The following is a 20,093-nucleotide window of genomic DNA, read 5'->3' on the forward strand; positions in this document are numbered from 1 at the left end:
TTACTTTTTATTATTGTATAACAAAACAGAGTATACACATATTTGTGCTACAAATGGGTGGCACGTGATCTGATTGGCAGGATTATTTGAAGAAGAACACGGGTGCAACCCTCAGATCACAGTGTGCACTGTGGGGCTACATACCAAATGGAACCCGATTCTCTATATCAGGGCTCTCCAACCCTGTTCCAGGAGAGCTTACCCTCCTGTAGGTTTTCAAATCCAACCCCACTTGTAACTAACCCAATTCCGTTTATCAACCAGCTAATTATTAGAGTCAGGTGCACTAGATTAGGGTTGGAGTGAAAACCAACAGGACGGTTTCTCTCCAGGAACAGGGTTGGATAGTCCTGCTCTATATAGTGCACTACCATTGACCAGGGTCCATAGGAGTCTAGTCAAAAGTAGTGCACAATGTAGGGAATAGGGTGCCATTTGTGACGCACATTAGAGAATGCCTCTAACCTCTGTTTTACCACTTCTGTTTAGCTTAGCATGAAACCAGGGTTCTACAACCACTAGCAACACCCATATGCAGTGGGATTCTTACTAGGCTCCTATTAGCGTGGTCTCAGATCTGTTTGTGCTCTTGCGTGCTCCATTGCTGTCATTGTCAAGCCAAACTTGACAATGACTGCCAGTCAGTTGGCATGATTGTATAAAGACACTTGGACTCAGGCTCCTATCAATAAAAAAATAAAGATCTTACAGCCAATGAGCAAGACTGTCCTTTGAGATGTCCTTTGAAATGACATGTTTTATGCCGCCGTGCCTCAGCAACAAAAACAACTAAAAATAAAAGTGTGTACTGTATGACAGAGTGATAGACTGTTTCGTCAACATGAAAGAGACGGCATTGGTGTTTCTCTACAAGTCGGGTGTGTCAACATGTTTTTGTACTTGCATGAACGCGTAGACACGCGGCGCGTATCCCCAAGCCACAAGACAGCAAAATAGCTAACAGAATGGCTACATGGACAATCTCAGCTGACCTTTGTATTTTATGCACACGCGACACTGACACTCCAACACACACACAACACGCACACACATTTATACTGACTCTACACACATGCACATATAATCAGCATATAAACTGCTGCTACTCTGTTTATCATATATCCTGATGCCTAGTCACCTTACCACTATAGATATCTACCTCTATCACTCCAGTGTCCCCTGCACATTACCTTTATTACCTTTACTTTCTCGTGTTCTTCTTATTTTTGTTCTATCTTATGTTATTTTTAGTGCTACACTGGATTGTTGGGTTTGGAGCTTAAAGTTTCCACACCAATCATAGCGACCAACAAAGCCAGCAGAAAAACACTGTTATTGCAGTAGGGTGTCTTGCTGTGGTCTTCAGCAATCTCTTCATCAACATTTCCCAGAAAGTGTCTGTTTGTGTGTGTGTGAGAGAGAGAGAGCAAAAGAGAGAAGAAACGGAGTCTGAATGCATCAAAAGATTCATAGAGCGTATCAAAACGACAAGGTTACAGTGAGGAGTGTGGAAATTAAGATTTTTGTCTTCAATCTGTCAAAAGCTTATCATCCCCTGGTTCAACTGACTAGTAGGTGTGAATGTAGGTGCGTCAGTGCGTTTGAATGCACACCCATCATAACTACACTCATCACAACCAGCGCAACAAGTCTCCCAACGTGGACTCGGCACAAGAAACACTGTTGCATCTCGCAGTGGAGACAAAACTCTCAGGTAACATGTGCTTTTATTTGTAATCCATTCATTTTAAATGTTTAATTCAAATGTACTGAACAAAAATATTAAACGCAACATGTAAAGTGTTTTATGAGCTGAAATCAAAGATCCCAGAAATGTTAGATACGCACAAAAATATTTCCCTCAAATGTGCACAAATTTGTTTTACATCCCTGATGGTGAGCATTTCTCTGTTGCCAAGTTAATTCATCCACCTGACAGGTGTGGTATATCAAGAAGCTTATGCTGGGGACAATAAAAGGCCACTCTAAAATGTGCAGTTTTGTCACACAACACAATGCCACAGATGTCTCAAGCTTTGAGGGAACGTGCAATTGGCATGCACATCGTCCTTAGCAGCGTCTAGACCTGACTGCAGTTCGACGTCGTAACCGAATTCAGTGGGCAAATGCTCGCCTTCGATGGCCACTGGCATGATGGAGTGTAATCTTCATGGATGAATCCAGGTTTCAAATGTCCCGGGAAAATGGCAGAAAGTATTTATGGCATCGTGTGGGCGAGCGGTTTGTTGATGTCAACGTTGTGAACAGAGTGCCCCATGGTGGCAGTGGGGTTATGGTATGGCCAGGCATAAGCTACAGACAATAAACATAATTTCATTTTATCCATGGCAATTTGAATGCACAGAGATACTGTGAGATGGCCATTCATCCACCACTACCACCTCATGTTTTAGCGTGATAATGCACGACCCCGTGTCGCAAGTTCTTCCATGGCCTGCATACTCACCCATTGAGCATGTTTGGGATGCTCTGGATCAACGTGTAGGACAACGTGTTCCAGTTCCCGCCAATATCCGTCAACTTCGCACAGCCATTGAAGAGGTGTGGGACAACATACCACGGGCCACAATCAACAGCCTGATCAGCTCTATGCGAAGCAGATGTGCCACGCTGCATGAGGCAAATGGAGGTCACACTAGATACTGACTGGTTTCCTAACCTCGCCCTTAGCTTTTTTTTTTAAGGTATCTGTGACCAACGGATGCATATCTGTATGCCCAGTCATGTGAAATCTATAGATTAGGGCCTAATTTATTTATTTCAATTGACTGATTTCCTTATATGAACTGTAACTCAGTAAAATCTTATAGAATGTTGCATTTATATTTATGTTCAGTATAGCTGAATTCCAGAATAAAGACTCATTTTTGGATCTGGATCTTAAGTGTATTTAACTTGAAATGTAGGCTTACACAAAAGCTCTCAATTTGATATTAAAGACACATGAAAGGTAGAATGTGATTATGTGCGATGGCTTTTACCTTTACAGGCAAAGTCAGCCTACAAAGTGTTTACAATGAGAACAGAGGATGTGGAGAGGGTGAGATGGAGAGATAAACCACATCTCTCTCTCTTATTAGTTTGAGATGGCAGGGAGATGTTTTCAAGCCAACCTTTTGTACAGAAACCACAATGACTAATAATGTGTTCAACAGTTGCACAACATTATCACCTGCCAAGTTCGTGATCGTCATGACTACTAACAACATTACAATCCTGAATGACTCTTTGTGTTTTCTTTGCAATGGGCACAGGAATTCAGAGCCAAAGTGGACAAAGCGTCAGAACCAGAATCTGAAAGATGACCACTTCCAGCAGCCCTGTCTACTGCCCTCTCATCCAGGCCATGGTGAACGTAAGCGTGCCATCCAACTCCTCGGCCAGGGTGGGGGCTTTGAGCCTGGTTACGGTGTGTCTCCACGGCCTGGTCTCCTCCTTCGGTATCCTGGAGAACCTCCTCATCCTGGGGGTGGTGGGCTTCCGCGTCCGCCGCACAGTCATCAGTGTTTGGATCCTCAACCTGGCTGCCTCGGACCTCCTTTCCACAGCCTCCCTCCCCTTCTTCACCATCTTCCTGGCCCGTGGAGAAACTTGGACCCTAGGTACCACCTTCTGCAAGCTCCACTCCTCCGTCTTCTTCCTCAACATGTTCGTCAGCGCCTTCCTGCTGGCAGCCATCTCCCTGGACCGCTGTCTGGTGGTGCTGAAGCCCGTCTGGGCCCAGAACCGGAGGAATGTACGCCTGGTCGGAAGAGTGTGTGGTGTCATCTGGGCCCTGGCAATACTCTGTACCCTACCGTACTATCTGTTCCGGGATACTATTCGCCGGCATGACGGGCGGGTCATGTGTTACTATAACTATGCCCAGTACCTCCTTGTTAGGGAGTTTGACCTAAGAGAGCTGTGTGAGGCTCGCCAGGATGCCCTGGCCTTCTCTAAGCTCCTGCTGGCCTTCATACTCCCCCTGGTGGTCATTGTGGGGAGCTACGTGTTGGTGAACATTGGTATCATGCGGCGTGGCCGCGGAAGGCGCTCTTACCGCTTTGTGCGGCTAGTGGTAGCGGTGGTAGTGAGTTTTGTGGTCTGCTGGGCTCCGTACCATATCTTCAGCGTACTGGAGGCTGTAGCCCAGTACCAACCCTCCCTCCGGGGCCTCGTGGCCCACGGCCTGCCCCTCGCCGCCAGTCTAGCCTTCCTCAACAGTGTGCTAAACCCCATCCTCTATGTGTTCAGCTGCCCGGATTTGTGTGGTAAGATCAGACAGTCTCTGGGAGCGGTGCTTGAGAGCGTGCTGGCGGAAGACCTAGGGGAGTTCGCACAGCGACGCAGCACCCAGCACTCCTCTATCAGTGCTTCATAGCTGCTGCTGAGGGGGATGAGGTCCCACAACAACGCCCCCAGCCTGAGAGGAGAAGACTCCAGGGCGGAGGAGGAGCTGGAGCCGGAGTAGAAGAAGCCACACCCTGCTGACTGAGAAGTCTGTCAAATTTGGTTCCGGTCCAGGTTCTGCAACTGTGGGATACATAATGATCGATTGATATATCATGGAATTTTGAATCAGTATCATGTACAACATACACCCAGAAGTACTGAGGGACATATTTTGTGTGTTTTTGCAATGCTTCTCATAGCGTGTTTAATCTACTGATATGTAGAGCAATGTGAACTGTAAAGTATAGGCTCAGCTGTACGCTAGTATGCTTTTATATTTGCTTGCTGATTTTTTTTACGGTACTCATTCCGAATAGGCTAAATACATTTGGTATATTTCCGATGGTCTTGTAGTACAGCCTTGACAGACAATCATGAACATTAAAATTATCCACAAAACTGTATGACGGTCACTCGGTTTCAGCTCTACCAGTGAACTGAGAATGCACTGGCATCCCGTTATTCAAACCTCTGCTCTGAAGCTGGACCACCTTTTACTGTACTGACTAAGAGAGAACAGCTGCGAGGAATGGTTTGATTCTGTACATGTGTTTTGGTATATATTTCAGCAGCTGAGGATGGTATACTCTTTTTTTTGTCGAAAGATATATCTGTAATGAATAAATCATGTATTTCAGTTGACGTTATTTACTGCGATAAGCAAATTAAAGTATACAAATCATGACAAGCAAACAGTCAAGACATTATGACATTATTATTATTATAGTGCATTCATATGACAGTAGTAACTGAGGCAGCTATGGCAGTGCATCAACAGGTAGAGAGGACGGGCACAGCAGAAAAGTGAAGTAGATGGACCGCTATTTCCAATTTCAGCTAGCAACATACATGCTCTCCCCACTAGGTGGCACAATTGCTTGTTTTTTCCATCAATAATGCTCAGCAGTCAAACCAGTGGAGTCAGTTCCTTGAGCAAGTCCAAGAAAACACTGTAATATACTGTCTGTATGTCCAGTCTCGCTACACAATGTGTCCTGCTGCTGAATTCAAACTCATCAAAGAACAGGAAACAGGAAACAAAATACGGATTATCCAGGTTTTCTTCATTCAAAAACAGTTTGTCCAATCCAGTGTTTTTACACATTGTCACTCGGATCAGGGTTTCCTCTGAGACTGAGTCTGACCTGTTTGGGGGCTGTGTGCCCCCGTCCCAGACAGGGCGTTAGGGACCTGCGGAGCTCCAGACGGGCGTTGTGACACAGGAAGATGTAGAACAGAGGGTCCAGCAGAGTGTTGAGGCTGGTCAGACCGTAGCACAGCCGGTAGCACAGGAAAATGGACCGTTCCAACTCGCAGGGGTCGTCTATGAGGAGGAGGGAGACAAAACGGTACCCCCCAACCAGATGGTAGGGTCCGAAGACGACAATGAAGATGACGGTGATGACGACAAGGATGCCAGTGATTTTGTGACGGTCCTGGTTGGAGACGGAGGGCGACTGTTGGAGGGTCACCCCAATGCGGGCGGAGGTGTAACTGAAGAAAGTGAGAAAAGTACAAAGGTCAAGGGTCATGTCCGTATCAGATAAATATGTTAGATGTGACCATTTGACAAGACTCTTCTGATAGCCATACATACTTTTCCATGCAAGAAAATGTTATTATGGTGGTGTTTCTAGTTTCTATAGTTACTACATGTATATAAAACCAACTTAATGTTGGGTGTCTAATATCAACAAATATAGACAAATTGTTATTGAAAAACATTAAAGGGACATACATTTTGCGGAGTACAGGCAACATTCCTCCTTTTCCTCATGAAATCATACATTCAGACAGCCAATCATTCCTCATACTCAGTTTCCCACTCACCCCAGTATACCACAGGGCAGCAGGAACCCCATGATAACTGTAGCAATCTTAAAGTGGGCATATCTGAGGCTGACGGGGTACTGCTCCAGACACAGCAGCCTCTCTGCGTCGAACACCGACGGAAGCAACCCGCCTAAACAGAACAGGAAGGTCAGCATCCAGACCACCACTCCAGACACTGCCGCCACCCGCACCGTCCGCACGCCACGACTACTCAACGGGTGTACTATTGCCAGGCAACGGTCCAACGCTATCAAACAGAGAAACACCACGCTAGCGTAGACGTTGACGTAGAAGACGTAGCCCACAAACTCGCAGGCGGGGCGGCCGTAGGGCCAGCGGTGAGCCCCCTGGAGGTAGAGGATCCATAGGGGGAGGGTGAGCAGCTGGAGGAGGTCAGAAAGCAGCAGGTTGAGGATGTAGACCAGCTGGCAGCCACACCCACCGGAGCGGCCCAGTTGGTACAGTCCCCAGAGGGACAGCAGGTTGCAAGGGAGACCCAGTGAAAAGGCCAGGCTGTAGATGTAGGTGAGACCAAGTGTGTCAGTGTTCAGGGGGAGGTTGCAGCTGTCACTGTTGTTGGACATGGTCTCTGACAGTCTCTGGGTGAGGGCCGGAACCCTCAAAGTCCTTTTACAAGAAACCAGGTGCTACAGTACACAGGTGCTTATATCACCCTCTGATACAGATCTATATTCCCAGAGAGAGACGGCGGTGTGAGAGCCTCTGCATTTTATATCCATTAAATTAATTCACAAATGCAATAGTAGAAAAGGTGAAAATAGATGTGTTTGACCGAGGAAGTTGTCTCTAATCGAAGTCATCCATAAATTCATATGCTTGTGATCTGTCCATATTGTTTCTATTAGCTCCCAGAGTCATGTGTCCAGCACCAATATCTTGCTCTGCTTAGGATCTATTGATTGGGTGTCTCTAGTCCTTGTGGAAAACCTGAGGAGAATGATGATGAAGATGATAAAAGGATAATTTTACAACATTATTACAACATTTCTACAACATTCAATCAGAACATTACGCATGCATGTACAATACAACCATGTCAACTGGTGCAATGGTGCATGATATTCAAAGTAAAACGCACTCAACTAAAGCATGAAAAAGAGAATAAGCACAAGAAAACATTTTGAGAGTCTTTTCACTCACCTCTCCCATATCGTTCCACAGAACCCCTTCTTCCCTCAATCTGCTTGGTGATCTGTGCAGCACAAAGTGTCTGCGTCCTCTGAGGGAACACAGCGTCTTAACCCCAGGGCCTTGTCTGTTCTCTGGTCGTTTTCCTAGACAGGAAGCCCACTTCTCCAGGCTTTAACAGCAACATCCTGAGAACACAGGAGAACGCCTTTCTCCTCCTGAACAAAAACACTCACTCCTCTCCTCCCTCTTCCATCGTTCTCTGACCATTAGAGGAGGAGAAAGTGAGTGAGAAGGAGAGTGGTGTTATGAGTGTAGGAAAGGAAAGGAAATTTAGAAAATAGGTCTATGAGGGACAAGGGTGGTCATTTGGGTGATGTGTCATTGAGTAGTTCTCAGGCCCCCTTTGTCCTTACATAATAAAGGTGTAACTGAAATCAGTAATTCGATGAACTGTTATGGATTCTCTTCTTCTAACAATCTGTGAGTTTGTTGTTGGTTGGAGAAACAACTGAGATTTTTGGTTTAGATTCTATAACATATTTCCCTTTTGTCTTCTCGAAAACAATGCATTCCTCAGAGGTGTACTTCCGTGTCAGAAAGCAGGTCAGAGATAACATGCCATAGAGGCTCTGTGATGAGAGGATCAGCCTCTGCATCGGAAGAGGTGGAAGTGATTGACAGGCTGAGATAAGAGCTTAACAAAGAGACCAATATAAACTCAACACTCAACATTCAACACCAGTCTATGGACCAAAGAGGCAGTGTAATCTCAACATTCAACACAAGTTAATGGACTCCTTTCAGATGACAGTCATCTTTACTAAAACATTCTCTTATGGCCTTTAGGTGGAAAAGAAAATTTAGTTTAAAAAAAAAATATTATATATATATGTATATATGTATATATATATGTATATATACACTGCTCAAAAAAATAAAGGGAACACTTAAACAACACAATGTAACTCCAAATCACACTTCTGTGAAATCAAACTGTCCACTTAGAAGGCAACAATGATTGACAATAAATTTCACATGCTGTTGTGCAAATGGAATAGACAACAGGTGGAAATTATAGGCAATTAGCAAGACACCCCCAATAAAGGAGTGGTTCTGCAGGTGGGGACCACAGAACACTTCTCAGTTCCTATGCTTCCTGGCTGATGTTTTGGTCACTTTTGAATGCTGGCGGTGCTTTCACTCTAGTGGTAGCATGAGACGGAGTCTACAACCCACACAAGTGGCTCAGGTAGTGCAGCTCATCCAGGATGGCACATCAATGCGAGCTGTGGCAAGAAGGTTTGCTGTGTCTGTCAGCGTAGTGTCCAGAGCATGGAGGCGCTACCAGGAGACAGGCCAGAACATCAGGAGACGTGGAGGAGGCCGTAGGAGGGCAACAACCCAGCAGCAGGACCGCTACCTCCGCCTTTGTGCAAGGAAGAGCAGGAGAAGCACTACCAGAGCCCTGCAAAATGACCTCCAGCAGGCCACAAATGTGCATGTGCTCAAACGGTCAGAAACAGACTCCATGAGTGTGGTATGAGGGCCCGACGTCCACAGGTGGGGGTTGTGCTTACAGCCCAACACCGTGCAGGACGTTTGGCATTTGCCAGAGAACACCAAGATTGGCAAATTCGCCACTGGCGCCCTGTGCTCTTCACAGATGAAAGCAGGTTCACACTGAGCACGTGACAGACGTGACAGAGTCTGGAGACGCCGTGGAGAACGTTCTGCTGCTTGCAACATCCTCCAGCATGACCGGTTTGGCGGTGGGTCAGTCATAGTGTGGGGTGGCATTTCTTTGGGGGGCCGCACAGCCCTCCATGTGCTCGCCAGAGGTAGCCTGACTGCCATTAGGTACCGAGATGAGATCCTCAGACCCCTTGTGAGACCATATGCTGGTGTGGTTGGCCCTGGGTTCCTCCTAATGCAAGACAATGCTAGACCTCATGTGGCTGGAGTGTGTCAGCAGTTCCTGCAAGAGGAAGGCATTGATGCTATGGACTGGCCCGCCCGTTCCCCAGACCTGAATCCAATTGAGCACATCTGGGACATCATGTCTCGCTCCATCCACCAACGCCACGTTGCACCACAGACTGTCCAGGAGTTGGCGGATGCTTTAGTCCAGATCTGGGAGGAGATCCCTCAGGAGACCATCCGCCACCTCATCAGGAGCATGCCCAGGTGTTGTAGGGAGGTCATACAGGCACGTGGAGGCCACACACACTACTGAGCCTCATTTTGACTTGTTTTAAGGACATTACATCAAAGTTGGATCAGCCTGTAGTGTGATTTTCCACTTTAATTTTGAGTGTGACTCCAAATCCAGACCTCCATGGGTTGATCAATTGGATTTCCATTGATTATTTTTGTGTGATTTTGTTGTCAGCACATTAAACTATGTAAAGAAAAAAGTATTTAATAAAATTATTTATTTCATTCAGATCTAGGATGTGTTGTTTAAGTGTTCCCTTTATTTTTTTGAGCAGTATATATATATATATATATATATATATATATATATATATATATATATATATATATATATAGTACCAGTCAAAGGTTTGGACACACCTACTCATTCCAGGCTTTTTCTTTACTTCCACTAATTTCTACATTGTAGAATAATAGTGAAGACATCAAAACCATAAAACAACACATATGGAATCATGTAGTAACCAAACAAATCAAAATATATTTCAGATTCTTCAAAGTAGCCACCCTTTGCTCTGATGGGTAGAGCGTACGGCCCAATACATCACTGGGGCCAAGCTTCCTGCCATCCAATACCTATATACTAGGCTGTGTCAGAGGAAGGCCCATAAAATTGTCAAAGACTCCAGTCACCCAAGTTATAGACTATTCTCTCTGCAACCACATGGCAAGCAGTACCGGAGCACCAAGTCTAGGACCAAAAGGCTCCTTAACAGCTTCTACCCCCAAGCTATTAGACTGCTGAACAATTCATAAAAATCGCCACCAGACAATTTACATGGACACCCCCCCCACCCTAAATTAACTTTGTAGCTCAGGAACAGGAAAAAAGCCACCGACTGCACAATTGAACTTGTTTGTGGAGAATGGGAGTGTGAGACAATGGTGGCTAGGCTGTATTTTTAACACATGATATCAATGTAATCTTTCTCATCTTGCATTTTCCTTCAAATACTGTATGTCACCAGACTGAAATCCAATAGGTGCTGACAGTTCCAAGATACCATCTTCCCTAAGGGCAGTTTGAATAGAAAGAGCTTTTCATCAGTTTTTATTGAATCATGTACAGTGGATATCATTAATATTCAACCCCCTTGGATTTCTTAAAATGTTAATGTGTTACAAAGTGGGATTACAATTGGCTTAATTTCATTTTTTTTGTCAACGATCTATACTAAATACTCTATAATGTAACTTTTTAAAGATGAATGAAAAATAAAACACTAATACAATATATTTGGAAAGTATTCAGACTCCTTGATTTTTTACCACATATTGTTACGTTACCGCCTTATTCTAAAATGGATTGAAAACAAATTATCTTCAATCTACACACAATACCCCATAATGACAAAGCGAAAACAGGTTTTTAGAAACATAAATACCTTATTTACATAAGTATTCAGACCCTTTGCTATGAGACTCAAAATTGAGCTCAGGTGCATTCTGTTTCCGTTGATCATCCTTGAGATGTTTCTACAACTTGATTGGAGTCCACCTGTGGTAAATTCAATTGATTGGACATGATTTGGAAAGGCACACACCTGACTATATAAGGTCCCACAGTTGACAGTGCATGTCAGAGCAAAAATCAAGCCATGAGGTCGAAGGAATTGGGGAAGGGTTCCAAAACATTTCTGTAGCATTGAAGATCCCAAGAACACAGTGGCCTCCATCATTCTTGAATGGAAGAAGTTAGGAACCACCAAGACTCTTCTTAGAGCTGGCCACCCGGCCAAACTGACCAATCTGGGGAGAAGGGCCTTGGTCAGGGAGGTGACCAAGAACCCGATGGGCACTCTGACAGAGCTCCAGAGTTCCTCAGTGGAGATGGGAGAACCTTCCAGAAGAACACCTATCTCTGCAGCACTCCACCAATCAGGCCTTTATGATAGAGTTGCCAGACCGAAGCCACTCCTCAGTAAAAGGCACGACAGCCCGCTTGGAGTTTTCCAAAAGGCACCTAAAGGACTCTCAGACCATGAGAAATAAGATTCCCTGGTCTGATGAAACCAAGACTGAACTCTTTGGCTTGAATGCCAAGCATTACGTCTGGAGGAAACCTGGCATCAGTGGCAAGGACTGGGAGACTAGTCAGTAACGAGGGAAGGATGAACAGAGTAAAGTACAGAGAGATCCTTTATGAAAACCTGTGCAGCGGGTCTGAGGGGGTCTGAATACTTTCCGAATGCACTGTGTATCTTGATTAGATATTGACCCCCCTTTGGCAGCTATTACAGCTGTGAGTCTTCTTGGGTAATTCTCTAAACGCTTTACACACCTGGATTGTGCAATATTTGCCCATTATTCTTTTCAAAATTATTCAAACTCTGTCAAGGTGTTGGAGATCATGGCTAGACAGCAATGTTCAAGTCTTGCCATAGCTTTTCAAGCAGATTTAAGTCAAAACTGTAACTTGGCTACTCAGAAACATGCACTGTCTTCTTGGTAAGCAACTCCAGTGTAGATTTGGCTTTGTGTTGTACATTGTCTTGCTGAAAGGTCAATTTCTCTCCCAGTGTCCGGTGTAAAGCAGACTGAAGCAGGTTTTCCTCTAGGATTTGCATGTGCTTAGCACCATCCACCAAAAAGTGTATTCCTTTGCCATATTTCTTTGCAGTATTACTTTAGTGCCTTGTTGTAAACAAGACGCATGTTTTGGAATATTTTGTATATTTGTATTCTTCTTGTCACTCTGTCATTTAGGTAATTATTGTGGAGTCACTACCAATGTTCAATCTAAACTGCGTGCCGGCGGGCAGTAGCCCACGGAGAGAAGAACTAAGTTGAACTTCACTCAACTTTCTAGAGTTTTCCCTGTTAGTTAACACTATCAACGTTTCCCTTTACTGTGGCAATTGTGATCGAATCAAAGCAATATTAGCCACTTTCAATGCAACATGTCGAAACAAAACAAACTATGAAAGAGATTTTGTTGTAGACAGGATGAATCAGAGTAGGATTCTATTGCACATGACTCAGCCCATACTCTACACAGACCGGTGTGGCATAATCAATCAAAGCTGCAGTAGGCCTATATGCAAATAGACCATTGCCGTATATGGATCTGTGCCATTTACTTTGAACTGGACAGTGTTTACAGCAGTGGTCATGTGTAGATGAAATTTGCTCAGTGCGGAAAACAAAGAGGGAACATTGGTTACTACCCACTGGGGACAAACTAGTTGTTTCAACGTAATTTGTCAACGTATTGTGATGTGGAATCTACGTGGTAAATACATTGGATTTGAAAAAAGTCATACTGTTGTTTTGAGAGTGAAATTTCAACCACAGGATTATGTCATCATGGTAACCAATTTTCAACATTGAAAAACCTTGTATAAAATATGTTGAATTTGTACCTTAGAAACAACGTCAGATCTTCAATGTTATATCCACTATCAGAAAAAAAGAACTATAGGCTGGGCAGCACCTCCTACTGGAGAGTTGATCTATCTACAGCAACCATTTGGTCTCCCATACAGGTTTTTAACTAAGCCCAGGTTTGATATTTGTATCTACTATTGCCAATGTGCAATTGTGAGAGTGATTGTTGAGAGATCTCCACTTAAAAACGAGATAGATTCACTGTTGCTATTGAAGTCATTCCAAAGGGTAGGTTTAACAGAGCAAATTAAATGCGACCATACTTTATCACTCATATCAATGATACTATTTAGGCCAATATAACATTTGCAGTCAACAGCTATTGTTTATATTAAAACATTTTGGGGGGGGGGACAATACAATAGGCCTAGGGTTACAAGCTCTGGTTGATTTCAAATGTAATTATTTTGAATTGTGTTTGGTTGTCAACGCAATAAAACGTTATTGAAAGTGCATTTAAAGTTTGATTTGATTTAGTCCTAATCTTTAACTTAGATTTTTGGTTGAGGTGGAGACGTTCATTATTAGACAGACTTAGTCAGAGGCACAGATGGGACTATCCAAGCAGAAGATAAATCTCCTTCAAATGTTGATATTTGGTTGCATTGACAATGAAACATAATTCAATATCACTTTTGTTGACAGGTTAACAAATAATATGTTGGATTCACATCTCAACCAAAAATAAAAGTTAAAGAATGGGATTAAGCCAGTGACTCAGATGGGACTATCCAAGCAGTCGACACTGTACATCTCCTTTAAATGTTGATATTTGGTTGCGTTGCCAACCAAACAAAATTCAGTATTACTTTTGAAAGACAGTAAATAACCTAAAGTTAAGGCTGTCTTACAAACAAATGTAACATTCAACCTCAAAATGAGTAACACAACCAAGGACACATTTTGAGGTTACTGTAACTATACATTTCTTCTTAAGTAATTATATCAAGTTTGCATGTTCAAGATCGCATGCATAGGTTGTTGCACGTCTGAGATCTTCACAATTGCTATAATAATCTGTCAGAATCTTGAACAGCATTGATCACTTTCACCATATACTTTTAATATAATTTCAACTGAAATCCAGGTCATATGGTTCTGCTGTTAGATGAAGCACAGTGATAATACATTATTTTGTTGTATAAATAAACAAAATATCTAACATTGTATTCCCATTTGAACTTTGCTGTGCTGTTAAATAGTTGCAAGCTCAATGATAGACATTTGAGTGACAACTAAACCTAAAATCTGACTTTGTTTTTCCATTGGAATTTGGATGCGCTTTTAGATGGTTGAAAGCATAGTGATAACACATTGGAAACCTTTTGCTATCTTTTTGAGTGGGTGAAAATAGGTTGAAATCTCATTGATCAATGTCTCAACCAAATATTACCCAATTATCCATGTTGAAATGACGTGGTCTGTGCCCAGTTGTTACAATTTTGTTGATCACAGCCATTGAACTCTGTAGCTGTTTTAAAATCACCTTTGGATTCATGGTGACATCCCTAAGCAGTTTCCTTCCTGTCCCGTAGCTCAGTTTAGAAGGACAACCGTATCTTTGCTGTGTCTGGGTGGTTTAATTCATCCTCCACAGCATCATTATTTTCTTGACCATACTTAAAGAGATATTCAATGTCTGATTTGTTATTGTTACCCATCTACCAATCACTGCCCTTTTAGGTCCAAAAGGCTTCTTAACAGCTTCTACCCCCAAGCCATAAGAGTCCTGAAAAGCTAATCAAAGGGCTACCCAGACCCCTCTTTTACGCTGCTGCTACTCTCTTTTTATTATTTATGAATGGTCACTTTAACTCTACCTACATGTACATATTACCTCAATTACCTCGACTAACCGGTGCCCTCTCACATTGACTCTGTACCGGTACCCAATGTATATAGCCTCGCTATTGTTATTTTACTGCTGCTGTTTAATTATTTGTTACCTTTATTTTACATTTTTTACTTAAACCCTCTTAAGGATTCGCCCCTTTTGTTAAATTTTCGACTAAAATGACATACCCTTGATACCATAACCTTGATACCATTTGAAAGGAAACACTTTGAAGTTTCTGTAAATGTGAAACGAATGTAGGAGAATATAACACATTAGATCTGGTAAAAGATAATACAAAGAAAAAAAACATGCATTTATTTTGTACCATCATCTTTGAAATGCAAGAGAAAGGCCATAATGTATTATTCCACAAGATGGCAGCAGTGTATGTGTACAGTTTTGGACTGATCCAATGATCCATTGCATATCTGTTCAAAATATTGTATCAAGACCGCCCAAATGTGCCTAATTGTTTTATTAATACATTTTCAAGTTCATAATTGTGCACTCTCCTCAAACAATACCATGGTATTATTTCACTGTAATAGCTACTGTAAATGGGACAGTGCAGTTAGATTAACAAGAATTTAAGCTTTCTGCCCATATCAGATATGTCTATGTCCTGGGAAATGTTCATGTTACTTGGGGGGAGGGGGCACTGATCCTGTAGAGGGTTTTAACAGTTTTTTACTTAACAGCTTTTTTTCTTAAAACTTCTTAAAGCCTTGTTGGTTAAGGGATTGTAAGTAAGCATTTCACTGTGAGGTCTACACCTGTTGTATTCGGCGCATGTGACAAATACAAATACAATTTGATTTGATTTATGAAGCTTTCAAAAATCTTCCTGGTCTTTGTCATTGAATCTGTGCTTAAAATTCAATGCTTGAATGAGGGACCTTACAGATGTTGTACGTATGGGGGAGAGGAAGGAGAAATAATTTAAAAAATCATATCAACCCCTATTATTTCACACAGAGTCAGTTCATGTTACATATTATGTGATTCTTTTAGACAAATTTTACTCCTGAATTAATTTAGGCTTTGCTAAACAAAGCGGCTGAATACTTATGCAATGACTATATTTTAATTAGCTTATAAAAGAGTTATTAATTCAAACATTTTAGTAAAATTCACTTGTCACTTTGACATTGTGGAGTATTTTCTGTAGACCAGTGACAAAAAAATCACAATTCAATCTATTTCCATCCCACTTTGTAGAAACAAAATCTGAAAAAAATCCAAGGGATGTGAATACTGGATCCACTTTACTTCCTTTTACTTCTATTGAAGCGGACCGTCAACAGGTTATTTATTTACACTGTTAAAATATCTTAATCAAGTCCTTTCTCATTATGGTTTGTTTCAGCCATTTGTGTCATTGTTGACAGCAAATTGGCAATTGATAGTCATATGTACAAAATCTTAAATACACTCCATGACCAAAAGTATGTGGACACCTGCTTGTCGAACATCTCATTCCAAAATCATGGGCATTAATATGGAGTCGGTCCCCCCTTTGATGCTATAACAGCCTCCACTCTTCTGGGAAGGCTTTTCACTAGATGTTGGAACATTGCTGCAGGGACTTGCTTCCATTCAGCCACAAGAGCATTAGTCAGGTCTGGCACTGATGTTGGGCGATTAGGCCTGGCTCGCAGTCGGCGTTCCAATTCATCCCAAAGGTGTTCGATTGGGTTGAGGTCAGGGCTCTATGCAGGCCAGTCAAGTTCTTCCACACTGATCTCGACAAACCATTTCTGTATGGACCTCGCTTTGTGCACAGGGGAATTATCATGCTGAAACAGGAAAGGTCCTTCCCCAAACTGTTGCCACAAAGTTGGAAGCACAGAATCGTCTCGAATGTCATTTTATGCTGCACCGTTAAGATTTCCCTTCACTGGAACTAAGGGCCTAGGCCGAACCATGAAAAACAGCCCTAGACCATTATTCCTCCTCCACCAAACTTTACAGTTGGCACTATGTAGTTGGGCAGGTAGCATTCTCCTGGAAAACTCAGATTCGTCCATCGGACTGCCAGATGGTGAATCGTGATTCATCACTCCAGAGAACGCGTTTCCACTGCTCCTGAGTCCAAAGGCAGTGAGCTTTACACCACTCCAGCCAACACTTGGCATTGCGCATGGTGATCTTAGGCTTGTGTGCGGCTGCTTGGCCATGGAAACCCATTTCATGAAGCTCCTGACAAACAGTTCTTGTGCTGACGTTGCTTACAGAGGCAGTTTGGAACTTGGTAGTGAGTGTTGCAACCGAGAACAGGCGATATTTACGCGCTTCAGCACTCTGCGATCCTGTTCTGTGACCTTGTATGGCCTACCACTTCGCACTAGTGTCACCCCGCGCACCTGCAGCCGCAGGGCGTTGTCAAACTGGTCGAAGAGGAGCGGCAGGCCCAGCACAGGGATCCAGTGGTAGATGGCCTCATACAGGCCGCTGGTGCCGCAGTGAGCCACGAAGAAGCAGGTGTTAGGGTGGCCCAGGACATTGTTCTGGGGGAGCCAGTCCAGCAGCAGGGTGTTGTTCCACAGGAAAGAGTGTCTTTCTCCCAGGCACTCCTGGAAGAGTATGACCAGGTACCACAGGAAGTTCTCTGTCCTCTGCAGGAAGTCCATTGTGTCATTGAACAGTTAATTGTACATGGGGACATAGGACGGCGGTGTGGGGGCAACGGTCATGTGGGCCTCCCCAGCGTTGAGCCAGTGGATGTTTTAAACTATGGGCAGGCCCAGGTATTGGGCCAGGAGCACCCCAGCAGGGAAGGCAGGATCGGCAAGCATCAGGTCGAATCTAGACTCCCTCAGTTTGGCGACAAGGACCGAGTCATCCAAGATGGCAGAGATCATGTGGAGTGCCCCATCATGAAACATCATCAACATGGCCGCCGTGTCCTTCTGCTACTCCAGGCGGCGGGCGAAAAGGTAACACCCTGCAGAGCTACAGAGAGCACTGGATCAGGACGGTGTAGAAGTCGGGACCGAGGTCCTCCCCCATCCGGAGGAGTAGCAGGGTTCAGGGTTACTGAGGTGTAGAAAGGGGACTTCTGGGGAATGTACCAGCTCATGGCGTAGCGCAGCACGGTGAGTGGGGTGGAGCTCTTGGAGGATGACCTCCATGTTGAGCCATTGGCTGCCATCCTCAGGGAAGACAAGGATGTCTAAGGAACAACACTCATGTCTAAGAATAGCAAGATGTCTAAGGTATTGCATACACAAATACCATTTTCATACTGCTGAGCCAAGCTGTACTGGCCTGGTTATATATTTACATTTTAGTCATTTTGCAGACACTCTTATCCAGAGCGACTTACAGGAGCAAGTAGGGTTAAGTGCCTTGCTCAAGGACACATCGACAGGTTTTAGCACCTAGTTGGCTCGGGCATAGCCGCTGCAGAACCCCCTGAAAAATATTAAAAATATACTTTTTTATTATTTTTTTAACATAATTTTTTTTCACTAGTTATGCACGGGGCCTTTACTAGTCCTGTCATAGCGGACTACGTTGCGCACAGCAACAGACCTCGTAGCAGGCCTTTTGCACAAAGACACTTCAGCCAGGGACAGAAGAGTGATACGTTACCTACAGCATCCGAAATCTATGTGCAATCACTCTAATTACTTTGTTTGACCCAACATGACATAGGTGAAACTTTCCGGTCTTTACCAAATGTCTGCTACTCTATATTCAAATCAACTGAACCTCAGTCAATGCAAATATAACAATGTGACACTAGCTTGCACTCTGCAAAGAACAGAGTTTATGTATGTTTGGTGATATGTATGTGTGATGATTGATGAATTTATCGTTCCTCCTGTTAGTCTAACTTTACAAATCTATATATGCTATAGCCTTCCATGTCAGTTTTAGCATCCAATGGTCCTTAGATCCCTTATTATTCCAGTCCCCTACCTCTCTACCAAACCAATAGGTTACAATATCCCCTCTGTAGGGATTTCCACCTTAATCGCCTTAACTGTGTTGTTGCCATGACAATGTTATTAAGGTTAATTCAACTAAAGTTCACAATGGTACGCAATGAAGTTGGGCTGAGACAGTACCTCAGTTGCTTTTATACACATTGTAGAGTTTAATCCAGAAGTACTATAGCAATCTACAGGTAATTGCCAAAATAAAAGGAAACCCTTGAGTAAATGAGGGATACAAAGTATATTGAAAGCAGGTGCTTCTACACAGGTGTGGTTCCTGTGTAGAAGCTCTCCAACCACATGGACTTGCATTATGTCTATGTGTAGTGGAGCAATATTTATTTATTAACCCTGCATATACAAGCCTCATCTAACATCACTTCCCCCCCTGGTGCTGACCTAGACTCCATGCAGCGCTCGGCGGACGTGTTGCTGATGAGGGTGGACTTTTTTCTTTGAGTTCCTGCGGCCCACCATGCCCAACGTGGTCTATGTGGGGGGCTTCCAATGCTGTCCGGCTTGGCCGCTCCCTGATGACATGGAGGCCTTCATGCAGAGCTCTGGGAAGCACGGGGTGGTGGTCATGTCTCTGGGAATAATAGTGTCTGCCCTGCCTAAGGAGGTAGTGGCCCAAGTCTTCGCCCAGCTGCCCCATAAGGTGGTGTTGGGGTTCCTGGGAGAACAACCCTTTTTCCTGGGGAACAACACCCTGCTGCTGCACTGGCTCCCCCAAAACGACCTCCGGGGCAACCCGAAGACCCGCGCCTTCGTGGCTCAAGGAGGCACCAAAGGCCATGAGGCCATCTACCACGGGGTCCCTGTGCAGGGCCTGCTGCTCCTCTTCGACCAGTTTGACAACGTCCTGCGGCTGCAGGTGCACGAGGCAGTGCGGGTGCTGGAAGCTGCCACTCTTACCACAGAGGACTTCCTGGAATCCCTAAGGGACGTGCTGGAGAATCTCTTTTACCGCCACAGTATGCAGAAGCTCTCCCGTATACACCGCGACATACCCGTCCCCGCTCACCAGTGGCACCTAATGGATTGAGTACATGATGAGGAATGGTGGACCGAGGTCTACAGCCTGCCCTGGTACTCCTACCACAGGCTGGACGTGGAGGCGCTGCTCCTGGCCTTCAGCGGGGTCTCTTTCTAGGCCTCAGTCTCTGTCTGCAGCAGGCTGTGCTGCAGGTGCTTCTGGGGGAAGATCAGGCTGGGGTGAGAGACGTGGACATGTGCTACTTCTTTCCCAGATGATTAAATACTCCGTAGATTTAGAT

General features: G+C 44.0%; 2 protein-coding genes and 1 pseudogene across 2 annotated transcripts; 2 read left to right on the top strand and 1 right to left on the bottom strand.

Moving 5' to 3' along the window:
• The first annotated feature begins 1,251 nt into the window (after positions 1 to 1,251).
• On the top strand, positions 1,252 to 5,119 carry LOC106608726 (prostaglandin D2 receptor 2). The gene is made up of 2 exons (XM_014206826.2): positions 1,252 to 1,714; positions 3,276 to 5,119. Exon 2 carries the CDS (start codon positions 3,323 to 3,325, stop codon positions 4,379 to 4,381), a length of 1,059 nt encoding a protein of 352 aa, XP_014062301.1. The 5' UTR covers positions 1,252 to 1,714; positions 3,276 to 3,322; the 3' UTR covers positions 4,382 to 5,119.
• On the bottom strand, positions 5,085 to 8,160 carry LOC106608727 (G-protein coupled receptor 4). Its single transcript, XM_014206828.2, has 3 exons — positions 7,447 to 8,160; positions 6,283 to 7,233; positions 5,085 to 5,946 (listed from the first exon to the last, which is right to left on the bottom strand). Exons 2-3 carry the CDS (start codon positions 6,867 to 6,869, stop codon positions 5,550 to 5,552), a joined length of 984 nt encoding a protein of 327 aa, XP_014062303.1. The 5' UTR covers positions 6,870 to 7,233; positions 7,447 to 8,160; the 3' UTR covers positions 5,085 to 5,549.
• Positions 8,161 to 18,915: 10,755 nt separating this feature from the next.
• On the top strand, positions 18,916 to 20,035 carry LOC106608702 (UDP-glucuronosyltransferase 2B20-like; annotated as a pseudogene).
• Positions 20,036 to 20,093: the final 58 nt, after the last annotated feature.

This window comes from Salmo salar, chromosome ssa07 (assembly GCF_905237065.1).
Source record: "Salmo salar chromosome ssa07, Ssal_v3.1, whole genome shotgun sequence".
Classification (NCBI taxonomy): Eukaryota; Metazoa; Chordata; class Actinopteri; order Salmoniformes; family Salmonidae; genus Salmo; species Salmo salar.

Coding starts and splice junctions, on each gene's coding strand:
- LOC106608726 (XM_014206826.2), top strand. CDS start 3,323: ATGACCACTTCCAGCAGCCCTGTCTACTGCCCTCTCATCCAGGCCATG.
- LOC106608727 (XM_014206828.2), bottom strand. CDS start 6,869: ATGTCCAACAACAGTGACAGCTGCAACCTCCCCCTGAACACTGACACA. Junction 5,947..6,282: donor CTGCCCTGTGGTATACTGGG/GTGAGTGGGAAA, acceptor CACTTTCTTCAG/TTACACCTCCGCCCGCATTG.